General features: G+C 39.9%; 1 protein-coding gene across 1 annotated transcript in view; it reads right to left on the bottom strand.

Annotated features, from left to right (window-relative positions):
* Positions 1-1,620: 1,620 nt before the first annotated feature.
* The window catches only part of LOC134623916 (zinc finger protein 665-like), a 52,619-nt gene continuing 27,663 nt past the window's right edge, over positions 1,621-26,576 (bottom strand). The window contains exons 2-3 of the mRNA XM_065470234.1: positions 17,531-19,013; positions 1,621-1,730 (exon numbers count right to left, since the gene is read on the bottom strand). Of these exons, the coding sequence (XP_065326306.1) occupies positions 1,621-1,730; positions 17,531-19,013 (1,593 nt within the window). The remainder of the gene's footprint in view (positions 1,731-17,530; positions 19,014-26,576) is intronic.

The following is a 26,576-nucleotide window of genomic DNA, read 5'->3' as shown; positions in this document are numbered from 1 at the left end:
AACACAGAAACGGACAGGTAGCAGCAGCAGGAGGAAAAGAGCTCTGGGGCTGTCCTCTGGTCCCCTAATATAGGGACCAGTGTCGCCGCCCCCTGCTGCTGGGTAACTTTCCCACACGCCCAGCACAGCTGCTGGGGTCAGATAGCGGCCAGAGTTCACACCTGGCGCTGGCTGAGGGCCCGGTCCAAAGTGACACCAATAGGTTAACCCTTTGCTTTACCCTCTGACAATAGGTCACAACATGGTCAAAGGTCACACATTAGTACAGCAAATAGCATAGTTTTTATGATAATCTTATGATATTAATGTGAATAATACTTGGCCTAACTACATCAAATATATGAGTTAAATGCATTACATAAAAATAAACACTCCAGTGTAGGTTTATAGTATGTGTGTGTACATGACAGTGATCTCATTATGTTGTTTCCAGTATCTCTGCTACCATGTAACATTTATTGTGTGCGTGTGTGTGTGTGTGTTTATATCGTATGATATTTTATTGTGATGTGTTCAGGATCTCTGTTACAATGTTACTGTTTTGGTTGTGCTGCATTAAAGACGTTAAATTAATTAATTATTAAGTAAATTATTCAAGAGAACTCTCCCCCTACATTAACTGCCCTGTTTCAGTACCAACTTAATAAACCTCGGTGAAGCAAAATGTCTTGTGCTTAAGACTCCACATGAAAGTTAAAATATATATGTTCAGTGCAGATAGATATATAGTGTATATAGTTACATAGTTATACATATCATACAAAAATCCACTACATTCCCCCCTGTGGTACCTGAAGGTACCACCTAAAAAGACCCCATGACTAAAGAAGAACAAAAATCGTGAAAACTAATGCGTGCGCTGTTTTTTTGCTAACATACGTAAAAGCAAGCTCTAAATAAAACATAAGAATTTGTATAAAGATCCCACACAGTTATAGGTCAAATGAATAAGCCTTTCCTCCTACCAAAAACCTCATAGTTATCAACATAACATTTTCCAAGACTCCAGTTCTCTTGGTTAACCAATTTAAGACAACTTGATTCGTCTGAATTTGCAAATCATGCTACACAGTATCCTTAACAGAATACTCAAGAAACTTAAAACCAGCCTAATTACAGGAAAATGAAAGTAAGGCATAAAACACATCAGCAGAGACACATAATACATACATGGATTACACAACACCATGTGTGACATTAAAAATAATACAATTAAACAATTAATTCCCAATTTTGGATTTCATCTTGGTCCGGTGTAACTTCTTTTTTGAACAACTTCTCAGTGTGGGCTTTGAAACGTCCTTTGTTAGCTTCAAGGTTGACATTTCTGTGCAGCAGCTTCAACCTTTACTCAACTTGTGTCCCTTTTTCAGTCCCATATTTCAACCAATTCATGAGTCCGTGAAAAGTCTCTCTTGGTACTTCTTGACTGCTGGATCTTGCATAGCTTCTAAGAATACTCGAGACGACTTGGTCCTACTCTTGATTAAAGTCAGGGTTGGCGATGGGTAGTAGTTGATCTTGCACATCCATCATTCGGAAGCTGGTTCGGGCACTGTATGGCTCCACCTGGGCTGTAGGCTCTGCAGCAGATTCAGCAGCTACTGGATGGGTCATGGTTCAGCTGTCTGGAGCAGCCTGTCTCACTCCGTTGTCCCCTCGCACTCGTATCGCCAGCACCTGCTCCAGGACCTCTGCATCTCCGTCTGTTATCCAGATGCCATCTCCACCTGCAGAAAGATAGCTTTGCAGAGTGCATTAGTTGTGTTCACAGTTACCAATACAGGCCCTTTATTTGGACTTATCTATGGACCTTTGTGAGTATGCCATGCAATGTTAGTTGTTCTAGTCTTGTTAGTTCACGACTGCATGCACCTTAGTACTAAAGTTAATGTCTGTACCCAGTTGACCTCTTACTTAGCAAATTCCAATTCATTGCTTTATTTTGTGAAGCACTTTGAAATATTTGTCTCAAATGCTGTTATAAAGAGAAGGCTTATTTAGCTTTACCTAGCTATCAGTTCAGGAAGTGCATAGTAAAGCTCTAACATGTTGTTTCATTTAGCTATTAATGTGTCTGTTTTCTGGTGATTAAGACATCTAATCACAGCCACAGGACTAGGGAGCTTTAGGGCCACTACTAGCTGGGTTATTGCCTCTTCATACAATATACTATTGGGGATCTGTTGGCTTCTCTAAGATCCTCGTTGTTCTTAAGCACTATTTGAGCACATGTCACATTTATATGCTAAATTTGAATAAACATTAACTCTGTTACCGGCTGCCAATTCACAATTCATCATTAGCGCTTTTAGCCCTCGACTTAGCGTTGCTGGTTATATGGCTGATCAAACTTCCCACACCTCTATAGCCGCCGAATCTGAATTTTCAAAGCTAAGTTAGACAATGCCACTTTGACCACACAGTTCTTCATGTTGGCAGTAGTTATACTATCACTCAGAAACCATCACTTGACCTAACTGTCCTAGCCAATTATAGGCCAATCTCCAAATTTCCTTTATGTCAAAAATCCCCACAAGAGATGCTGTAAAATAGTCACAGAGGAATACCTTATTTAAAGAGTTTCAGTCAGGTTTCAGAGAACATCACAGCACAGAAACAGCTTCGACAAAAGTTAAAAATGATCTTCTTAAGGCCTCTGACAGTGGATTGATCTCTATGTTCGATACTTGTGAACATGTTATTCTAAGAATCCTCCCACATACACAAGACTAACCATTGAGCTTCACAACGTTTCACACCAGGATCTATTTCTATTTACATGACACATGCCTCCTTCAGGTAACACCACAAAACACACAACATACCTCTGCCGTGCTGATGAGACCCTCCTCATCTGTCCATGAAGCCAGACAACACACACCTATCAGTCAACCTAAAGGAATGCTCTGACTGGCATTACCTTGGTCTCCATTAACACTGTGAGGTTTCTTGGAGTCATTTTTTTTTATCCCAATATGCACTAATATGCGCTTTTTAAGGACTGCTTTCTTCAATTTCTGCAATATCTCGAAAGTCCTGTCCCAGAGTGATGCTGGAAGACAAGTTCATGCATTTATTACTCCTAGGCTGGCCTACTGTAATCTGTTATTATCAGGTAAGTTGTAGACATTGTAACTCCTGAAAAAGCATCCAACTACATTAAAATGTTGCAACATGAATACTGAAAGGGACTAGAACGACAGAGTATATTTCTCCTATTGACTTCTCTTCATAGGCTCCTTGTTAAATCTGTTTTTTAATTACCATCCTGCTCCTATAGTACTGTATCTCCCCACTTCACTCTCAAACTTTAGGCTTACTAGAATATTCAAAAGTAGAATGGGAAGCTGGGCCTGCAGTTTTTAGGTCTCTCTTTTGAGTTATTATTAGTTATTAGTTATTATCAATCTCTGGCTCTCCTACACAGCATGATTTTAGTCCTGTCTCCTTCTCCTCACCCCAGCTGGTCACAGCTAATGACCACTCCCCCCTGTGCCCAGTTCTACTGGGCATTTATTCCTGTTAAAAAGGGAGTTCCTCTTCTCCAAATTTCTTGCTAAAAGGGGGTCCGATAAATAATTGTTTTGTAATGTTTTAATTTGCAGTTTATTCTTAGACAAAAAAAGTGCCTTTAGATGACTGGCAGCGTAATGTCATGCCTGTTCAACCTTGAATTGAATACTATACAGCTTGACAACCTTTGTTCTTACAGAAAAGCTAAAACAGCTGTATTAGACTATTCATACAAATTTTCAGGCATCGATTGTTTATAGACAGTAATCATAAGAAATTCCCTAATTGTACCCTGTTACATATCCGGGCAGTGGACTCTGAGGCAGACAATTACTTCACACCCCATTTTCCTTAACTTGAGTGATAGTAAATTTTGGACTGTAAATAATACATGTAATTGGTATTATATTTACAATACACTTGGATTTCCATGATGAACATTGAGACCTCCTGAAAAACAAACAGTTCTAATTGCAGGTTAAAAGGTCTACTTCAACAGTTTGTAAATTTGGATTGTACCTGGTCAATAGTTGCTCACCCATAGAGGTTTAATCATGCTGTGCCTTACCTTAATCTTCTCAGTTTGCCCCATACCAATGAAATGTTCTTCTCTTTCCTTTTGGTTGCCATGTGCCCGGTCAGACTGCATGTCCCTCCTCAGTGCTTCAAACTCTACCTCTGCACACTGTAACTAGAATACAACTAGAATAGAGTCATTTAGCTCTGCAGTTTTTGCTAGAATATGCGTTTAAGTAATTTAAACATGTCAATCCACAGACAACTGGACCCTGCCACACACAGGAAAGATAATTTAGGCCCCATTTTTTTTAAATTGAGGTTTGCTCATTTTTATAGGGGATCAGGCTATAGCCTCTTTCCGTCCAAAATATCTGATAATTTAGATTATCTCTTCTTTTTTGTTCATTCTTTGGGAGAGTTAACAATTTAGCTCTGCTAAGCCATTCATTTTATTATTTTATTTTTCTTCCTTTTTAAAATTGGACTACAAATTGCTCACACTAAACTATTGCACTATGGATGGTTGAGTGTTGCACGTTTAGAGCTAGCATCTTACATGAACAGAGGAAGCTGCCACTGGTCTATATGTAGCCACACTGAAAAAGATAAAAGACAGATTATTTGTCATATCTGCATACGGATTCACACATATTTGCATCCACACAGTTACATACATGTCAGGAGGATACCCAAGAGCAGTGTACCAGGGTCAGAAACAGCAGATGTTTAAATATCTCATTTCGTGTTACCAGGGATTCTAAGTTTCATCATTACCCCAACCTTTAGTAAATCCCCATGTGTACGTTTCATCCCTTCAATAATGCAATGCTCATAAGGTGATTAATAACTTCTCTAAGTTTACTTAACTGTCCCATGCCCTACTGGGGTTCTAATGCTCTGTGTGTATCTGTTCTAGTGTCAATGGGAGTCATGTCTGCACCCTTTATGTATTAAACTTTTCAATAATATTCTAATGTAAGAGTGTTAGTAATGAATATATTTTTAATAATCTCCTATCTAATGCTTTCATGTGGCCTAGTTCTTAGTATTTGTGTTCTTTTTCTAATGGAAGAGTAACACAAGGAGTGGAGTCCAGGGCTTTAAACTTATTAGTTTGTTGGGAGCATTACTGATGCAGCTGCTTCATGTTGTTCACTGCAGATATCATGGATAGTTAGGTACTCTGGTATCAGTCACAGTCCATGTACTGAAGATTTCTCTTGGCAGTAAATTTCTTGTTTTTATGGTACTGCCCACATTCCTCTTGGAGTTCTCCAAACAGAGAAGATCCCAGATGCAGACGATGTTGGCTCTTAGAGGCCACCGATTTTCAGTCCTCAGCAGATTGATGAGAATGTCAGCTGACTAAAAGTGTGTTTTAATACACTTTTCCAGCCCTCTGCAGATACAGTCTTTTATTGACTCGAGGAGACTCGGTTTCATGAATTGTGGATCTTCACTTGGACGCTCCTCTCTGGAGTTCCTGGGCTTTCGCACGTGCCAGCCATTGGATGTCGTCATACAGCTGACTCCTCCTCTCCACCCTTGTGCAGGCCTCATCAGTGACGTAGGCCTTCGCAGTACCAGTGTTGCTCTTCTTCACAGGCTCATGGCCTGCCGTCTTTCACTGGTGATCTGTGTTTCTCCCCTTCAGTTGGTGAGCTCCTTCATCTGTAAGGAGTTCTTTTTTTTCTTTCATAGCAGGAGAGTCGTTGTTTCGAGTATGTGCATACATCAGTTAGTTAGTAACTGTTTTCATTTGCTCCATTGTTTTTTCCTTTGCCTGTGAGCTCGACCTCATGTTACTCTCCATTATCTTACTCCTGTTCTTTGAATTCTCCTATTTAGCTTCCTTTCCTCTGACTCACAGCTTTCTTATTCCCACCTATCTAATCACCCTTCACTCTTGAGCTCCTTTATCTAACTTCCTACATCTCTGACTTTCTCATGTCTACTTCTCCTCTTCTAAGCCATAATCACTTTTGTCATGGTGTTTTGTTTTGGGTTTTTTGTTTTAAAACAAAGGCTCAAATTTTGATTTCTCCTTATTGCATTTTAGGTCAATGTGTTTTCTTTCTAATTACCAGCTTTGCTGGAACAAAGGCTATGTCATCCCCTCCAGACCCTGCTCCTGTGTATTTCCCCCCTGCATGATGCACACTGCTTATAGAGGGAGCGTAGTGTTTCTTACTGGCAGCACAGATTTATCTATATTTGCTTTTATTTTATTTTTCTTGTAAAACTAAAACAAAATCATAGGGGCTTTATTATCATATACAACAGTTTTATGTTTTTCTGCCCAACTTTCCTGTAAGTGACAAGATGCAGCTGTGGGATCAACCCTGTCACTATTCAAAACCCTGATTCCTGAAACAATTACCCCCAAATTTGTCACAATACCTATTAAACTTGACAAATTAAAAACAATAGTAATTTTGCATATGTAAGAATTACCATATTGCATTTGCTAAACACAGCATTTTGCAAGTTATTCCTTAAACTTATAAAGTGCAATTTATTTCTTTATTTATTTACTTTCTTGGGTGTTAAAAATCACTCTGATGTTTTGGGACTCTTAAAACTTAAATATTTCCTGATTCAAGCCTGACCCTCGAAGCCTTAAAGGGTTAAGGCCCTCTTATGTCACGCACCTCTGAAGCTCGTCTAAATGTTATTTGTCTTATAGCTATAGAAGAAGGATTACACACAGTCTGACCAGCATCAAGGCGAGTGTTTTAGATACCAAAGATCCCTTTAATAATCCCTTCCCCCATACAATATCTAATCATGCTTTTTAATTATTGATCAGCATTTCTAATGATCCACAGCTGCAGGTTAACCAGCCATGCATCCCACAATTTTATTTCTGTTATTTCTTTCCCCAGCCAAATATTCTTTGTCTTTAGATTTTTATTCTTTTTTCTGAAATGCTTGAGTGTAATCACTTTACATTCTTACCTACTCTTCCTCTTATTTTACTATTACACTTAATGGCATTATTTATTACATCTTTCTAATTACTGTTTTGTTATTGTTACCATTACCCTCTAATCAGTTGTCATTGTATTTAGGCTTTTTGTTTACTCACTGAATTATATTATTCTCAATTCTTTCCACTACTTCTCTACTGTTATGTCTTATACCCCTCTGTCATTCAGTTCTGTCTTACTTCCCTGTTCCTGTTTTAATAGTTTGTTATATTTATTTTAATTTACCTGAGAACCAGTTTACTGGCCGTATCATTTTCCTCCCAGGTGTTTCTTCTAATATTTTATTCTCAAATTTAGAGCTTCTTTCTTCCTGTTCCTCACTCTAATGGGCACTATTCTTTACATTTTTGTTGTTTTTTGTTCATAGTACTCAGCATTTGATCACTTGTTTAAGCATCTTCACTGATGTGGGCCTTAAACTTTACAAACAAGTTACATCTTTTTCTTTTTTTCTTTTTTAAGCAAACAATTTTGCTTCCTGTCTCAGGTGACTCCTCTGAGTTTCGCACAAGCTCCCCATAACAATAACCTCTTTGAGACATGCAGGTCAATCTTTTACTGTTCTTCTCACACACTTGCATTTGGCTTAGATCACTTGAAAGCCTGTGCACTGGTCAAGGACACTCTTGGCAGGATGTCAGGGCCCACCCCACACACTCCACAGTCAGAGCAACTTGAGCCAGCTACACCCTGTAACGCTGTTTACGGGCCGCCTCCTGCAGCAGCGGCTCGGCTGATGTGAGCTCTCTTACTACAACACTTTTCCTTTTTCCTCTGCTACTGTCTCCCTCTGCCACACTCAACAGGCGCTAAACTTTACTTGAAGTTGTTAAGTCACAATCTCTGACTTATTAAACCACCATTTCCAACAAAACTTTTCTATTTCACTTCACTATTTTGCATCCAGTGATTTTAGCTATTGGGTTTAATACATCAGTTAGTTGCATTTAAACCCTGTCTACCTTCTTTTCTCTTCCCAACTACTTATTTGTGATGGCAGCATTTTAAACAGATCTCTAGCAGGTGTCTCTTTTTGTTAATTTGTTCATTATTCGTCATCATTACCACTTCACCCCACATGTCAGCCTGTTTATTCTGAACTCCTCTAAGCTTCACACAATGTATTTCCAACAATCATTCATTTCACATCATATTACTCAGGTATCTTTTCCACTCTCTGTATGCTTTTGGGTGAGTTTATGACCTCTCGGCAGAACTCTCTACAACAAGCAAAACTTCATTATTTACTATTCTTTGGTGAGTGATAACAAACCCTCATATACATTTCACATGCAAACTCTGAGACATTATTAGATTCTTCTACAACTCCTGCATTTTACTGAGATCGATTTATGGAAGCAGTTTTGACTCTCTTATCTTCATTGTAGCCCAAACATGTTCTTATTTATTTAGTCTCTATCTCTCGTTCCTTACTAAGACGTTCAGATGGTCTTAGATCATCACCACTGCCTTCTATATTTCTCCAAACACAACACAAACCTCTCTATTTCCATTTATTATTTGTTTGTGTGATTTATTTACTTTTCCTTTAATTATTTTAGGCCTGGGTTTTATCCCAGCTATGTTTTATTATTAGAATTAGTTTATAGTTCTCATTCTTACTGTTATTAGTTTGGATATGTTATAATTTAGCTCTAGGTTAGGTTATCCTTCTTTTTACTTTAGTCAAGCAGCTCTATTTCCAATTTATTTAACTTTTGGTCATACTTTTATTAAGCTAATAATCCAAAAAAGTGCCTGCAATCCCTATTTACTCATTATCCCTATTTTGGCAATTAATATCTTCTTTTACTGAAATTTACCCACAAATTTTCCAACTTACTTCATGTTGCTGCTTGACAAATATTTTTTCTACAGATCTTTCTGTTTAAATTCCTTAAACAACAGCATTATTTTTCAGCAGCAGTGTCTATTTTCCTCTTTATATTCAGCAACTCTTAATTTTTGCAGACTTATCTCTTTTCACTGCTCTGATGCTCCTCTCACTCCTCCACATACTGTAAGGATGATTCACAAACTGCCTGCAGACACAGCGCTCTGCAGCACAGAGAGCTCAGTTTTTTAGTCTCTCAAATCAGTCCCTCTACAACTTTTTACTTACCTACCTACTAACTTCCCTTTTCCGTATTTATTTATCAAAACCCACCCCTTACGCGTTTTCCTCTTATTTACAGCAAGAGTTATTTTAAGCAATATTTACAGCAATACATGGTTATACTCTAGACTACTACTTAGCAATATTTACAGCAGCGATTATACTTAAAGGTTAGTAACAGCTATTTACATATTTACACTTGGGCCGAAGGTGTCGCCTTTCATACAGCGACGCGCGCAGTTACCCAGCGTGTCCAGACCGGTGGACTCGAAAGCCCTCAGAATCCCACTGCGAGCCCCAAGCCCCCGCGTTACGTGCTGAGTTCTTATCTCCAAAATTCCCCCAAAGCCCGAGCAGTCCTGACTACCTAGCAATTCACTTGGGTTAACCAGGTTAACCAATTAAATGGTTAACCTAGTTAGCCTATATCACCTTATCTACTTAAATGGATAACTAGGTTTCCAGCGGTAACCACCTTGGGGGTGCCGACATATATTTCACTTTTCATCACGTTTCATCACTTTTCATCACTTCAACTTTTTACTTCTGCGCAATCTACGCCTATTCTTCAGATGCACTAAAGAATAGCGGAAAAATAAACCCAAACTCCCCCAACACAGCCCTGGAGTCATACTCCAGCACAGGGCAGAGCAGCCTCTCACACACAAAAACCCCAAATACGCACACACACATACAGCGCTCACTCACACTACCCCCGCGGGTCACACAAGTTACAGGAATAACACACACACATATGATACAGGATTAAACTCCGCTCCTTCAGCATCTGCAACATTATTTTTTCAATGTAACACTTTATCACTTAGAATAACAGCGACCATTTGATTAAAGTCCTTTTCAAGGTTAGGTGAAATCTACTTGGAGCCAAGGTGGAACCCCCCTTCTGCACTCAGACAACACCAACATTGAGCAGAAAAAAACTCTGCTTACCTTATTGTAGCGGCCGTGTATTCTGTATTTGTCTCTATTCAAATGATGATTCAGTGAGTTTGAATTATTCTGCAGCAGGAGAATGACCCCAAGCATACAGCCAAAGTCATTAAGAACTACCTTCAGTGTAGAGAAGAACAAGAAGTACTGGAAGTGATGGTACAGCCTCCCACAGAGCCCTGAGCATCATCGAGTGTGTCTGGGATTACATGAAGAGAGAGAAGGATGTGAGGAACAACCTACCAGCCGAGTTCCTTCAAAAACTGTGTGCAAGTGCACCTAGAAGAATTGATAATGTTTTGAAGGCAAAAGGTGTCAACACCAAGTATTGATTTGATTTATCTTTTGTTCATTCCCTGCATTTTGTTGATTGTTGAAAATATGGTGACTTTCAGCTAGCAGGGCTGAAATTAGAGCACCAATCAGTCATATTTGTAGGTTATTGTTACGCCCCAGTCTAGGGGTACAGAAACATAACATAAGGGTTAGAAAGGAAGTGACCCCCCCCCCCCCCCAAAAAAAACAAAACAAAAACCAAACAAACAAAAAAAACCAAAAACCAAAAACAAGCTAAGTCAGGAAAGGAGGTGCTATCTAAACCCTGTGTGAAACAAAAACCAAACAAAAGACACATGCTACACCTAACTCCCTAACTGAATTAAACAGGAGAATATTAAGGCAGCTCACCCCTTCTGCTTCAGTGCCTATTTACAGTTTACTATTTACAAGTGAAAATGTGTCTACACACTATGTACAAAGCTCTGTAGGTCTCAATCACACACATGAATGTCACAAAGTTTGGAGGCCAAGGATGGCTCTGCTGCTGCTGCTGTCAGTTGCTGCCGCCAACAACTGCTGGTGAGGGATGTTTTAAAAACAGCCACATGATGAGGGGACCAATAACCACCGCCAGCTCTCCAATCAGGAAGGACCTGTAGATACTTAGACATAGCGCAGAAACAAACTCTAGATGGCCAGGACCATAACAGTTATTGCCAATAACCTTCAACTATTAATGTCTCCTGTATTAGAACAAAATAAGAGAAAACAGATAACCACTGTTGTGATCCCCTTTATCTCTCACCTGGGTTTGTTGGTTTTGTCAAGTCAATTAATACAAAGAAGGACTGGCTTTGTTGAGCTTCCTCAGTTAAAACACTAACACAGGTACACACTTAGCCTGTATTTTTGTAGGAAAATTACATTCTGGCAACTTAAGCTCAGCATCTGCAAACTTAACATGAGAAGTTCAAGATTACAGAAAACAAACTGAAGCAGAATTAAGAGAAACTCTATATTTGTTTCTTTATCAGTACCTGTGAGAAGACTGTTCATACTGTGTTGTTCTCTCTGCAAAGGTTTCTATCAGTAAATCTCAGAAAGAGAAAGTAAACATTTACCGTCAGGTCCTGAGCTACTGCTAACGATACTGTTACTGTGCCACGTGCATATCTTTGGAAATAATGAATTAGGTGGCAAAATTTGAGAATTAAAATCAGTTAATTAACTAAAAAGATAGAAAACAAGTAGAAAACCAAATTGAAAAGAAATATGTGTTGGTGTGTCGCCTCCTCTGATAAACCTCCACATGTACCACTGAAAACAGTTAAATTAGTTTGAATCTGAAATCATGGCTCAAACTACTTGTTCTGAGACCAATTCTTCATTTTTCACACCAAACTGTTTAATAAGACAAACGTTACACAGAGTTCATCAAATATAACTAACGCTTTACCATTATCAGGATTTCATAATACAAACTTCAAATCAACAGGAAAACAGCTGCAAACATGTGGATCAAAATGAATTCATTAAAAAACAACACGTGGACTTCAAGGATACAGTAAATACACTAAAGTGAAAGGAGGAGCCAAAAATTTGAAGGAATTTGAATTAAGTAAAAGTCACCTGTGATCTCTAAAATGGTCCTGATGTGTGCTGCTGTTTTTAACTTTAGACATTTCTTTGCTGCCACTGTGAATACAAATGTGGTCTTTGCCCAATTAAATAAAGGTTACACTGACTCACTGCTTCATCTTCTGGTACAAACTGGCATTATATGGAAGTACAGCCCAAAACCAGTTTAGCTTGAGTTTCTTTTTTCTGGATATAAAGTCACAGCCGGTGTTGTTTCAAAGCTGGTGGACAGATTTAGTTCATTTTGGAAGTTTTAAGAGCAACTGCTGTGAAAATATTTGCAGTTTTGGGAGAAAATGATTTAAGAGAAGGGATTACCACAGCAAAAGATTAAATATGAATGAAGGATTGAAATTTAACTGAGGTAACACATAAAATGAATACAACTACTAAACACTACTGTGTCCTAAGGGAACAAAGAATAAAATGTAACAGGGATAACATTTTAGAGAATTAAAATCAAAATCCCTCAAAGGAAAAAACATAAACTTGATATGCATATCTATACATGCAGCTTCCAAAATGTAACATTCAGGATTATTCACTGCAGCTCCAGAAATCAGAGCTACCTCATCAGATCCAAGTGTGACATCAGCTGACACTCTTTACAGGAGATTCCATCTGAACTCTGTGGAGCCTGATCTCAAGGTTTTTAAGTCTGACCCTGAAACCAGAAGAGGATCTTTCTCTCTCTTCAGATTCATTGTGATCCAGTGATTTCAGTCCTGCATGATCAGGCTGATGTTTGCACAGAGCAGATAATGAAGTGAATGTTTTTGCACATTGGTAACAGTGAAACAGTTTATTTACAGTGTGGGATCGTTTGTGTTCGGAGTATGAACTGAGATTCCTGAAGCTCTTGTCACACTGGTCACAGCTGAAGTTCACTTCCATGTGTGTACATTCATGTTTGTTACGATGACCTGATCGTGAGAAGCTTTTGTCACAGTGTCTGCACTTGTATGGTGTCTCTCCTGTGTGGATTCCCTTATGCTTTTTCATTGAGCTCATGTGCAGTGGTGAAGGATGACCCACACTGGTCACAGATGTGCTTTTTGACCCCACTGTGGAAGAGGTCATGTATTTTTAATGTACTTGGTGTGTGGAAGCCTCTCCCACATTCTTTGCAGTAGTTCATTTTGTCTCCAGTGTGGCTACGTTGATGTGGTTTTTTGGTCCCGTTGATGATTGGAAGTTTTTCCACAAAGATCACAGAGAAACTCTTTCCCACCACCACAGTGACGACAGGGTTGAGAACTGGATCCATCTGTGTCGCTCTGCTTCTAAACAAAGACAGAGTAAGTCAGGGAATTCCTTCAACGTTTTTATCCTGAACGTCGCCTGAAATAAAAAGCATCTCTGCCAACGTCCAATTACATTTTAATGTTTACATTACAACACTCAGCTAGGGCTGCCACGATTAGTCGACTAGTCACGATTACGTCAACAATCAAAATCGTCGACGACAGCGTCATTTGAAGCTTTGTAAGATTACAAAAGACGCAGGAATAAGTAGTAGGATTTATGAGTGTAATAACGGACTGAAACAGAAGATGGCAGCACTGCATGTACAAGAATGCCAGCTGCCGTTAAACCCCGAAGAAGAGGAAGCTGTATCCTAGAATTCATAGCGCAGCGCAGCTCAGTTTCCAACAATGGCGACAGCTAGTTAGTTTTAATTATGTGTGCCTATGCCAAGAGGCACACATATTACTATTCGTCGGATTTATTGTGTGGATGCCCTAAAAGGGCTTCCACACTATTGTTTTCCTGTTTCTCTTTATTGTGTGGATGCTGGAAGCATCCACACTATTGAGTTCCTGTTTCTCTTTATTATGTGTGCCTATGCCAAGAGGCACACATATTACTATTCGTCGGATTTATTATTATTATTATTATTATTATTATTATTCTTCAGTTTCCGCCTGAAATTTTGCAGCGAATCTCGCCTCGCAGTTTTGAGACAAGCTTCATATATGTTACCTCATTTTGTGCGGCTGGATCAGGAATGGTGTGCTATGACTTTTGGTGTTTATGACTATTATAGTTTTTTAAATATTAATATTTTAGTGAAAATTTTCCCGCGCTTCTCTGCCAAACAGTTTTGACAATAGGGTTACATATGTTAGATCATTTTGTGCGGCTGGAGCTGGACTAGTATTGTATACACTTTTGGTGTTTATGACTTTTATAGTTTTTTAAATATTAATATTTTAGTGCAAATTTAGAAAGATTCTTCTTTTGGCGCCATAGAAACAGACTTCATTTGTGGTGTGTTGGCGCCATCTTTTGGTCCCACTGATACAAATTTCAAACTTCATTTGTGGTGTGTTGGCTCTCTCTAGTGGTATGCCGGGAGTAGTACGGCCTGTCTACCCTTATTTGGATTACCGTAATGATGACAATATCAACGGTGCGCACAGCGTCGCTGCTTTCAGGAGCCATTGGAATTTTTAAGGTTGCGCAAATCATTCAAAAGTTACGGTAATGCTTGGTGGAAAACTCAATATCCCACAATTCATAGCACGCCTCTGCCGAGTCAAACAATGGCGGCCATCACTTAGTTTTTATTTGTCTTAATACTGTTTCTAGGTCACAAAATAAACTTTTAAGATATTTTCAGGCGAGAATATAGGTGTGTAAACTTCAAATATCTGCTCATTTTGTCAAAACATCCCATATTAGCGACAATGTTCTGACGATGTCGTTTCTGCTTGAGGCTAGCTGGCTAGTGTGGCTAGCGCGGCTTTGCTAACAAGCTACAGCCGGCCTGGATGACAGTGAGAGCGGCTTACTCTGGTTTCACACCCGGTCCTTCGTAAAGTCTCGTGGTCACAGCTGGACTTATTTTAAATAAATAAATGATTTATTTATTTATTCATTTTAGTAACGGTATAAACAGTGAAAGGTGGTGGATTGGCCAGATGTAAACTTCAAATATGTGCTCGTGTTACCAAGACATCCCATATTAGCTCTGATGGTTTCGGTGCCTGCAAAGAGCTAGACAGCTAGCTAGCTAACTGGCTGTCTTTTTGACTCAGGGTCATAGCTGGACTTATTTTTCGTTTTTATGAGCCGATGAGGGTTTTTTTTTAGTAACGGTACAAACAGTGAAAGGCGGTGGATTGTCCAGATGCTGGTCGATGTGGAAAAAATAACTGAGTTGTTTGGTGGTCGCTGACGCGGAGCTACAACCGAGGGCAGCTATCCACCGGTGTGTGTCAGACAGAGCATGCAGGGAACGAGGCGGCGAGGCGACCGCCGATCAACCGGTGGTAGATCGTGGATCAGGGAAACCGAAGGCAGGAGAAGCAGGCGGCTGCCGGTCAGAGCGTGAGGTGAACTGAATTTCAGGTAAGAAGTTATGAACTGCACTCTATTTGGGTCAGATATAAACCGAGTTTAGGTGTAGTTTATTTTCGTTGTGCTGACTTTTTACAATCAGTTATAATAACTCGTACTGCGTGCTAGCTAGCACGACGGAGTTTCTATACAGCTGTGTGCGCGCTAAGTTACTGATGTTGAACTTTATGACAGCCTCCCCTGTCATTCTCTCGCCTGTTCAAACTTCAGTCATGAAACTGATCAATGATCGGCTTTTCTCTCTTGTTTGTTTATTGCGCTAAACAACAGCAGCACGTTTAAGCTTGATCAGCTGTTGTTAGAATTCATTTGATTTTAATTTCTAGTATCAGCTGATGTTTGCTGGAGCCACAGCTGTAGAAGCGGCTGGTGGAAACCAGGAGATGACCTTACCGAATCATCAGAGCTGAACTGGTGATGGAGAAACAGGTTTACCTTTTTTTTAGGTGACATGAATGAGTTGAAGGGAAGTTATGAACTGTTTCTGAGAGAAATAAACACCAAGCTCCTTTTTTATTTAGCTGACAGCTGGTAACTGTGCAGGGGCGGATCTAGCAAAGCTTTTGCCAGGGGGCCAGGTATGGCATCTTACAACCAAAGTTTGTATAATAATACACAAGATTGGCTGTAGACCATTGTTAATCATTCAGAACACTGTGTAAAAATAACAAAAAACAAAAAGTGAATGCAAAAGTGCATAAATATTTATTTTACGTGATTGATGTGTGTGGCGGGGCGTGGTCTGCAGTGCCGCTGCAGGGGAGGTGGACCCACCTGAGCGGCATCTGCAATCACGCCTCTCTGGCGTAGTCTGTGCTCTCTCGGCTGTTTTTTGGGTGTGTGTCAGGCTGTGAGTTGAAAAGCTACAGCCGGCTGTGTGGGTACACCAACCATGTGTGAAAAGTGGTCCATAACGTAATGCTTCAAAGCGTGTTCATGCAAACATTGTCGGGTCTGCCGTGGTACAATGGGACTTCTGCTCATGAAACTATGTGCACAGCGTCTGCAAATCGGGGCTGTACAAAGTCACTTCATCTTTACCCAAAACTGTAAGCTGTCATCTGTGAGGCGCGAGCGGTGTTTGTTTTTACCATAGTTCATGGTGGAGAATGGCTGCTCTGCTGAGTTTTGCTCTCTGTAGCTGTATGAATGGCAAACTACATTGATTACCAGCGGCATAGGCACACTTAAAATTTCTTCTGAAATTTTCGCTTTCTAGTATTACTCTTATTATTGTTTCTGGGTCACAAAATAAACATTTAACATATTTTCAGGCAGGAATATAACTGTGTAAACCTCAAATATCTGCTGAGTTTATCAAGACACCACATATTTTCAAAAGCGCTCCGACGTTTTCGGAGACGTCTGGTACCCACTAGCTCGATAGCGAGCCGGGGGCAAGGCTCACTAGAGCCCGTGAGAACATCGGAATCCCGGCAAATCGTTTTCAAACCCACTGCCGTCTTTCGCTACTCAGGTTAAACATGTAATATAAGTCACTTAGATAACTTAAAAAATGTTATTGTTTGGCTTTTTTTAGTATTTTATTTGTTCCTGAGTAAATCGGTTTGGCTGAGATTAAAGTTCTAGTTTTTACACAGCTGAATAAACGTCAAGCAGACAACTGATTATCAGAAGTGTGAGATGCTCGAGAATATACTCCGGTGTCCTGTTATATTTTAGATAGCAAGGAGCAGACGGCTGAGTTTATTAAACTTCACCGAAACAATCTGCAAATTTCATTAAAATTTAATAAACTATCATCTTTATTTTTAGTTAGCACATACCTTAAACAATTAAAGCTGTAAGAGCAGATGGATGCTGGTGCAATAAGCTGTACGTTTTACGTCCAATGGATGCATGATCTGATTAGTCGACTAATCGCAAAAATAATCGGTGACTAGTCGACTATCAAAATAATCGTTTGTGACAGCCCTACACTCAGCTTACTGAGCGAAAATGACTCTTCATTTTTCCAAACAGTTCATTCAGTATAACTCCATAAGTTTACTGATCAGACTTGTTCCAAACAATCAGGTTACAATTACAAGGTAAAAATAAATACATACCTCACAGTAACTGCACTTGTAGAGTTACTTTCTGGTGTGGATCTGTTGGTGTTGATTCAGCTGATGTGGAGCTTTAAAAGTCTTCTCACACAGGTCACATTTATAAGGTCTCTCCTCAGTGTGGCTAAACATGTGTCGCTTTAACTGTGCATCTGTTGCAAACAGTTTCCCACACTGATCACAGAAGTAAAAATCATTTCCAGTGTGAATCCGTAGGTGAATATTTCGGTAGTGTTTGTTGCTGAAACTTTTTCCACAAACGTCGCAGCTGTACGCCTTAATTCCAGAGTGGGTAACTAGATGCCTCTGTAAGCTGCTATTTAGAGCAAAAGTCTTACCACACAACTCACAGCTGTGTGCTTTAAATCCACTGTGGATGAGTTGGTGTCTTTTTAAGTGTCCAGCCCGGGTAAAAGACTTACCACACAACTCACAACTGTGTGCTTTAAATCCACTGTGGATGAGTTGGTGTCTTTTTAAGTGTCCAGCCAGGGTAAAAGACTTACCACACAACTCACAACTGTGTGCTTTAAATCCACTGTGGATGAGTTGGTGTTGTTTTAAGTCTCCAGCCCGGGTAAAAGACTTTCCACACAAGTCACAGCTGTATGGTTTAACGCCACTGTGGATGAGTTGGTGTCTTTGTAAGTGTCCAGCCCGGGTAAAAGACTTTCCACAAAACTCACAGCCGTAAGGTTTAACGCCACTGTGGATGACTTGGTGTTTTTTTAAGTCTCCAGCCTGGGTAAAAGACTTTCCACAAAAGTCACAGCTGTAAGGTTTAACTCCACTGTGGATGAGTTTGTGTGTTTTTAAGTCTCCAGCCTGGGTAAAAGACTTTCCACACAGGTCACAGCTGTAAGGTTTAACTCCACTGTGGATGAGTTTGTGTTGTTTTAAGTCTCCAGCCCGGGTAAAAGACTTTCCACACAGGTCACAGCTGTAAGGTTTAACTCCACTGTGGATGAGTTGGTGTGTTTTTAAGCTTCCAGCCCGGGTAAAAGACTTTCCACACAGGTCACAGCTGTAAGGTTTAACTCCACTGTGGATGACTTGGTGTGTTTTTAGGCTTTGAGCCAGGGTAAAAGACTTTCCACAAAACTCACAGCTGTAAGGTTTAACTCCACTGTGGATGATTTGGTGTCTTTTTAAGTCTCCAGCCTGGGTAAAAGACTTTCCACACAGGTCACAGCTGTAAGGTTTAAATCCACTGTGGATGAGTTTGTGTTGTTTTAAGTCTCCAGCCCGGGTAAAAGACTTTCCACACAGGTCACAGCTGTAAGGTTTAACTCCACTGTGGATGAGTTGGTGTGTTTTTAAGCTTCCAGCCCGGGTAAAAGACTTTCCACACAGGTCACAGCTGTAAGGTTTAACTCCACTGTGGATGACTTGGTGTGTTTTTAGGCTTTGAGCCAGGGTAAAAGACTTTCCACACAAGTCCCAGCTGTAAGGTTTAACTCCACTGTGGATGAGTTGGTGTGTTTTTAGGTTGTCAGTCCGGGTAAAATCCTTCCCACACTCATCACAGCTGTAGGTTTTCTCTCCCTTTCTTCTGTGAGGTTTGTCGGCCTCCTGAGAGCGCTGACGTCTTGCTCCATGTTGGTCCTGCAGTGACAGAGATACAAACAGAGGCAGTGAGTGAAATGCAGTCGTGGAACAAACTGAAACTCCCTCCATTGGTGGAATCAAACATGTCAACAAACACATTGTAGGTGTGTTACCACCACCTTCTGGTGGTAGTATCACATTACAATGATGTGCTACAATGAGAGTTGTAATGAAAACTAGAAAGCGAAAATTTCTGAAGAAATTTTAAGTGTGCCTATGCCGCTGCTAATCAGTGTAGTTTGCCATTCATACGGCTACAGAGAGCAAAACTCAGAAGAGCAGCAATTCTCCACCATGAACTATGGTAAAAACAAACACTGCTCGCGCCTCACAGATGACAGCTTACAGTTTTGGGTAAAGATGAAGTGACTTTGTACAGCCCCGATTTGCAGACGCTGTGCACACAGGTTCATGAGCAGAAGTCCCATTGTACCACGGCAGACCCGACAATGTTTGCATGAACACACTTTGAAGCATTATGTTATGGACCACTTTTCACACATGGTTGGTGTACCCACACAGCCGGCTGTAGCTTTTCAACTCACAGCCTGACACACACCCAAAAAACAGCCGAGAGAGCACAGACTACGCCCGAGAGGCGTGATCGCAGGTGCCGCTCAGGTGGGTCCACCTCCCCTGCAGCGGCACTGCAGACCACGCCCCGCCACACACATCAAACGCATTAAATAAATATTTATGCACTTTTGCATTCACTTTTTGTTTTTTGTTATTTTTACACAGTGTTCTGAATGATTAACAATGGTCTACAGCCAATCTTGTGTATTATTATACAAACTTTGGCTGTAAGATGCAGATAACTATTTAATAAAAAGCTAAATATTTTATATGAGAGTAAGAAAGAAAAGTATATCTTTGTGTCCCCGTTTCCCTGTTAACGCCCTACCTGGCCCCCTGGCAAAAGCTTTGCTAGATCCGCCCCTGCACAGTTACCAGCTGTCAGCTACACAAAAACAGGAGCTTGGTGTTTATTTGTCTCTCAGAAACAGTTCATAACTTCCCTTCAACTCATTCATGTCACCTAAAGGGTAAACGTGTTTCTCCATCACCAGTTTAGCTCTGATGATTCAGTAAGGACATCTCCTGGTTTGGACCAGCCCTTTTTTCAGCTGTGGCTCCAGCAAACATCAGCTGATACTAGAAATTAAAATCAAATGAATTCTAACAGCTGATCAAGCTTAAATGTGCTGCTGTTGTAAATTTTGCTAAAAGGGGTGAAAAAGATGAAATTTGTGTTGAAAAAAGTTAAAAAAGTTTAACTGTTAACTGAAAGAAATGTTGCCATAAGCCGGATTTGAACCCGGGCCTCCCAGTCTGAGAACGGATGCTCATCTCACTGAGCTAAAACACAGCTCAAATGGGCAAGGAAAATCAGTGACGTCACTGATAATATGGCAGAAATGGGCAAAAAATATTGCAAAAAAAATATCAATATCTCAAAAAGTATAGAAATTATGAGCACCAAAAGTCTTAGCCATCATTAGCAGAAACAGCAGAATTTTTTAAAGTTTGAATGGCGAAAATCGGATAAAAACTGAGAGAGTAGATAAGTGCCAAAAAACGTACGGAAGCAACTGGAACTAGAAAAATTTCCATTTCCTGCGAAAATGCTGTGTGGATGCCTTAACGCTGAAGCTGTCTGCTGAAAAGCTGAAAAAGATGAAAAGTTGCAAAAAGTTGTATGGTGGTGAAGAAACTGAAAATTCTGCTGAAAACAAGTGAAGAAGGAGAGATTTTTACTTAAAAGTGGTGAAAAGCAAAAAATTCTACTGAAAAGGGGCGAAATTTAGCTAAAAAAGTGGTGAAAAACAAAATGTTGCCCTGAGCAGGATTCGAACCCAGCCCTCCTGGTCTCAAAGCAGCTACTCATCTCACTGAGCCAAACTCTTTCTCCGAATGAAGAGGTGTGTGTGTGTATGTGTTAGTCCCCGTAGGGAAATTACTCCTCTGCATTTAACCCATTCACCCAGTGAAGCAGTGGGCAGCCACCAATGCAGCGCCCGGGGAGCAGTGTGTAGGGACGGTACCTTGCTCAAGGGTACCTCAGGGTAGCCGTTCGGTGGAATCGAACCCCCGACCTTCCGATCATGGAGCGGTGGAGAGACTGACAAATTTGCTGAAATGAGCAGAAGCTGCTGAGAATTGTGCTGGTAAGAGGTGAAAAGGCTGAAATTTTTGCAGAAGAGGTGAATCAGCAGAATTTCTGCTGAAAAGAGGCAGAACAACCTGGTTCTGCTCAATTTCACCAATCAGAGGTACTGCTTCTGTCTGCTTCATCAGGCTGTGTACTTGTATGTATTTCTGCCATGGAGCGTTAACAAGAATCTGAGGTCCATATTAGAAAAGCTGCTAAAATCGTAAAACTTTGCAGAATTGTAATAAATTAGCAATATAAATTACAGGCCTGTGATAGTGTATAAATTTGTAGTGAAAAAAAAAAGTTGAACAAGGTGGGATTGAACCCACGACCTTTGAGCTGCAGAGCCGTGTCATTACCAATTGCGCCACCTGGAAAGGGGGCGGGCAACTAAAAAACAGAGACATGAGCAGTCAATTAGATTGCGGTGAGAGGCAAAAAACGCAGTTTTTTGGAGTTACAAAACATCGTGTAAATCAAAAACTAGGTGGGATAGAAGCATAATTCTTCTACTGGGTGAATCAGCGGACTTTGGTGTACTTTGACTGCGATTTTCAGAGCTCTTTGTACCTCCGTCGCGGAGATATGACGAGAGAAGAAACGGCTTCATTTCCGGAGCTTGAAAACTGAGAGGACAGATTTCCACCCCTGAGCAGAAGCTGCTGAGGATTGTGCTGATAAGAGGTGAAAAGGCTGAAAATTTTGCAGAAAAGAGGTGAATCAGCAGAATTTCTGCTGAAAAGAGGTAAAGATGAAAAAAGTTGCGCTGAAAAGAGATGAATCAGCAGAATTTCTGCTGAAAAGAGTTTTTTTCTGAAAAAGGCTGAGATTTGTGCTGATAACAGGTGAAAAGGCTGAAAATTTTGCAGAAGAGGTTAATAAGCAGAATTTGGGCTGAAGAGGTGAAAATTGTGCCAAAAAGAGGTCAATCAGCAGAATTTCTGCTGAAAACATGGAAAGAAGCAGAACGTTGCGCTGAAAAGAGGTGAATGAGCAGAATTTCTGCTGAAAAGTTTTTTTTCTGAAAACAGCAGAAAAAACAGAAAATTTTGCTGAAAGGGGGTAAAGATGCTTAAATTTGTGTTGAAAAGATTTAAAAAAGTATAATTGTGCCCTGAAAAAATTTGTTTCCATAAGCGGGATTTGAACCCGGGCCCCCAGTCTGAGAACGGCTGCTCATCTCACTGAGCTAAAACACAGCTCAAACCGGCAAGGAAAACTAGTCATCCCACTTACAATGTGGCAGAAATGGGCAAAAAAATATTGCATAAAAAATTCAATATCTCAAAAAGTATAGAAGTTATGATTACCAAACGATATAGCACCCATTAGCAGAAACAGCAGAATTTTTTAAACTTTGAACAGTGAAAATCGGCTGAAAACTGAGGGAGTAGTTAAGGTCCAAAAAACGTACGGAAGCAACTAGAATAAAGTATAAAGAACTAGAAAAATTTGCATTTCCTGCGAAAATGCAGTGTGGATGCTTTAAAGCTGAAGCTGTCTGAAAAAACTAGCTGAAAAAGCTGAAAAGTTGCAGAAATTGTAAAAACTTTGCAGAAGCAAAGGAACTTTGCTAAAATGTAATAACTTAGCAGAACTGCAATATTTTAGAGGAAACATAATACTTGGGAGAAATACAATAGCATAGCAGAACTTTGCAGAAATATTGTAACTTACCAGAAACATGATATCTTCTCAAAAATACAAGACTTTAGGAGAAATAGTATAAGATAACAGAAAGAATATATTTAGCCAAAAATACTTAAACATTACAGAAACACTATGATTTACAAAAATAGTACAACATAGCAGAAATACTGTGATTTACCAGAGACACTGTGATGAACTATGAATACAGGGAGTGCAGAATTATTAGGCAAATGAGTATTTTGTCCACATCATCCTCTTCATGCATGTTGTCTTACTCCAAGCTGTATAGGCTCGAAAGCCTACTACCAATTAAGCATATTAGGTGATGTGCATCTCTGTAATGAGAAGGGGTGTGGTGTAATGACATCAACACCCTATATCAGGTGTGCATAATTATTAGGCAACTTCCTTTCCTTTGGCAAAATGGGTCAAAAGAAGGACTTGACAGGCTCAGAAAAGTCAAAAATAGTGAGATATCTTGCAGAGGGATGCAGCAGTCTTAAAATTGCAAAGCTTCTGAAGCGTGATCATCGAACAATCAAGCGTTTCATTCAAAATAGTCAACAGGGTCGCAAGAAGCGTGTGGAAAAACCAAGGCGCAAAATAACTGCCCATGAACTGAGAAAAGTCAAGCGTGCAGCTGCCAAGATGCCACTTGCCACCAGTTTGGCCATATTTCAGAGCTGCAACATCACTGGAGTGCCCAAAAGCACAAGGTGTGCAATACTCAGAGACATGGCCAAGGTAAGAAAGGCTGAAAGACGACCACCACTGAACAAGACACACAAGCTGAAACGTCAAGACTGGGCCAAGAAATATCTCAAGACTGATTTTTCTAAGGTTTTATGGACTGATGAAATGAGAGTGAGTCTTGATGGGCCAGATGGATGGGCCCGTGGCTGGATTGGTAAAGGGCAGAGAGCTCCAGTCCGACTCAGACGCCAGCAAGGTGGAGGTGGAGTACTGGTTTGGGCTGGTATCATCAAAGATGAGCTTGTGGGGCCTTTTTGGGTTGAGGATGGAGTCAAGCTCAACTCCCAGTCCTACTGCCAGTTTCTGGAAGACACCTTCTTCAAGCAGTGGTACAGGAAGAAGTCTGCATCCTTCAAGAAAAACATGATTTTCATGCAGGACAATGCTCCATCACACGCGTCCAAGTACTCCACAGCGTGGCTGGCAAGAAAGGGTATAAAAGAAGAAAAACTAATGACATGGCCTCCTTGTTCACCTGATCTGAACCCCATTGAGAACCTGTGGTCCATCATCAAATGTGAGATTTACAAGGAGGGAAAACAGTACACTTCTCTGAACAGTGTCTGGGAGGCTGTGGTTGCTGCTGCACGCAATGTTGATGGTGAACAGATCAAAACACTGACAGAATCCATGGATGGCAGGCTTTTGAGTGTCCTTGCAAAGAAAGGTGGCTATATTGGCCGCTGATTTGTTTTTGTTTTGTTTTTGAATGTCAGAAATGTATATTTGTGAATGTGGAGATGTTATATTGGTTTCACTGGTAAAAATAAATAATTGAAATGGGTATATATTTGTTTTTTGTTAAGTTGCCTAATAATTATGCACAGTAATAGTCACCTGCACACACAGATATCCCCCTAAAATAGCTAAAACTGAAAACAAACTACAAACTACTTCCAAAAACATTCAGCTTTGATATTAATGAGTTTTTTGGGTTCATTGAGAACATGGTTGTTGTTCAATAATAAAATTATTCCTCAAAAATACAACTTGCCTAATAATTCTGCACTCCTTGTATTGTAATTTTAAATGAATACTATGTTTTAGCACAAATACTGTAATTTGACAGAAATACTATCATTCGGCAGAAATACTATGTTTCAGCAGAAATACTCTGGTTTAGCACAAATATTATAACATAGCAGAAATACAATTATATAGCAGAAATGCTATATTTAGAAAGAAAAATATAATATAGTAGAAATACTATGATTTAGCAGAAATACTGTAATCAGCACATATACTGTAACATGACAGAAATTCCTCCACTTAGTAGTAATAGTATAACATAAAACAAATGTTATGATTTGGCACAAAAACCATAATTTGGCAAAATACTATGATTTAGCAGAAATACTAAGATGTAGTAAAAGTACTTTGATTTAACAGAAATACAATTATGGAGGAGTAATACTTTAAAATGGGAGAAATATTGATACACACACACACACAGAGACTAAAGGGAACAGTATTTGTGCCATGGAGTGTTAACAAGAATCTGAGGTCCATATTAGAAAAGCCGGTAAAATCATAAAAGTTTGCAAAATTGTAATAAATGATGAATATGAATTAGTGGTCTGTGACAGTGTATTAATTTGTAGGGGAAAAAAACATGTTGACCAAGGTGTAATTGAACCCACGACCTTTGGGTTGCAGACCTGTGTCATCACCAACTGCGCCACTGAGAAAGAGAGTGAGCGCCTGGAAAAGAGGGTGATGAGCAGTCAGGATTAGATCGCGGTGAGAGGCGAAAAACGCCGTTTTTTGGAGTTACAAAACGTCGTGTAACTCAAAAACTAGGTGGTCTAGAAGCATAATTCTTGTACTGGGTGAATCAGCGGACTTTGGTGTATTTTGACTGTGATTTGCATTGCTCTTTGTACATCTGTCGCTGAGATATGACGAGAGAAGAAAGGGCAGACCTCAGATTTGATTGGCTGGCTGGGAAGCCGTGCAGGCCCTGATATGTAAATTTGAATGTCTCATTCCTCACAGAGGATTAGCTGCCTGGGGACCTGGCAGAAATATATAGAAATAGTATGATTAAGCATAAATACTACATTTAGCAGAAATACTATATTAAGCACAAATCCTATAAAAAACAGAAATACTGTACTATGATTTGGTAGAAAAACTATAATTAATCAGAAATACTATATTTGGCAGAAATACTATATTTAGCACAAATCTTATAAAATAGCAGAAATAGTATGATTTAGCACAATAGTAATAACTAACAGAAAAATTGGAAAAGCAAAATGGACAGCTGAAAAAATGCTGAACATGCTAAGGGTCCCTCAAATGTAATTGTTAAATGAAAAAAAATCAGCAAAAAAAAGTATAACAGTCACACACTCACAAATATGGACACATATGGAAACACACATGCACAGAGAGACACACAGGATCAAATTCAGTCAACCAGTCTAAATATATTGAATTTAAATCATACAATAAGATGCTCCCATCAAAAGGCTCTCTCTCGCTCTCTCTCTCTCTCTCTCTCTCCCCCTCACACACACACACACACACACACACACACACACACACACACACACACACACACACACACACACGCACAGGGAGAGAAAATCAAGTTTCCAGGTCAGTCAAGCAGCCTGGGAGCTGCTAAATTTGAATCCACCAATCAGAGAGGCTGTGTACTTTTTCCCGCCAAAACAGGTGCACCTGTTTTTACACACACGCAGCACAGACAAAGGATTTTTGCAGTTTATTTCTCATAGTGAGGATTCCCCTCAAACAAATGGCTATAATTTCCTAACCGTAGGGGCTAGAACAGTCATTCTTACACCGTTTTGTTCAGAAGAGATGGGGGAATCTTCAAGTGTTGACAATTTATCATTAAAATATGAATTATTAAAGATATTTGACTTTTAATGCACCATAACTGAGGAGAGGCAAAGCGAAAACTGCCTTGACTTGCCCTCAAACAACGCTTTCTAACTCTA

The sequence above is a fragment of the Pelmatolapia mariae genome, linkage group LG3_W, assembly GCF_036321145.2.
Source record: "Pelmatolapia mariae isolate MD_Pm_ZW linkage group LG3_W, Pm_UMD_F_2, whole genome shotgun sequence".
NCBI lineage: Eukaryota > Metazoa > Chordata > Actinopteri > Cichliformes > Cichlidae > Pelmatolapia > Pelmatolapia mariae.
Note: the sequence above shows the minus strand (reverse complement) of the source record. Positions and strands in the feature narration are given on the sequence as shown.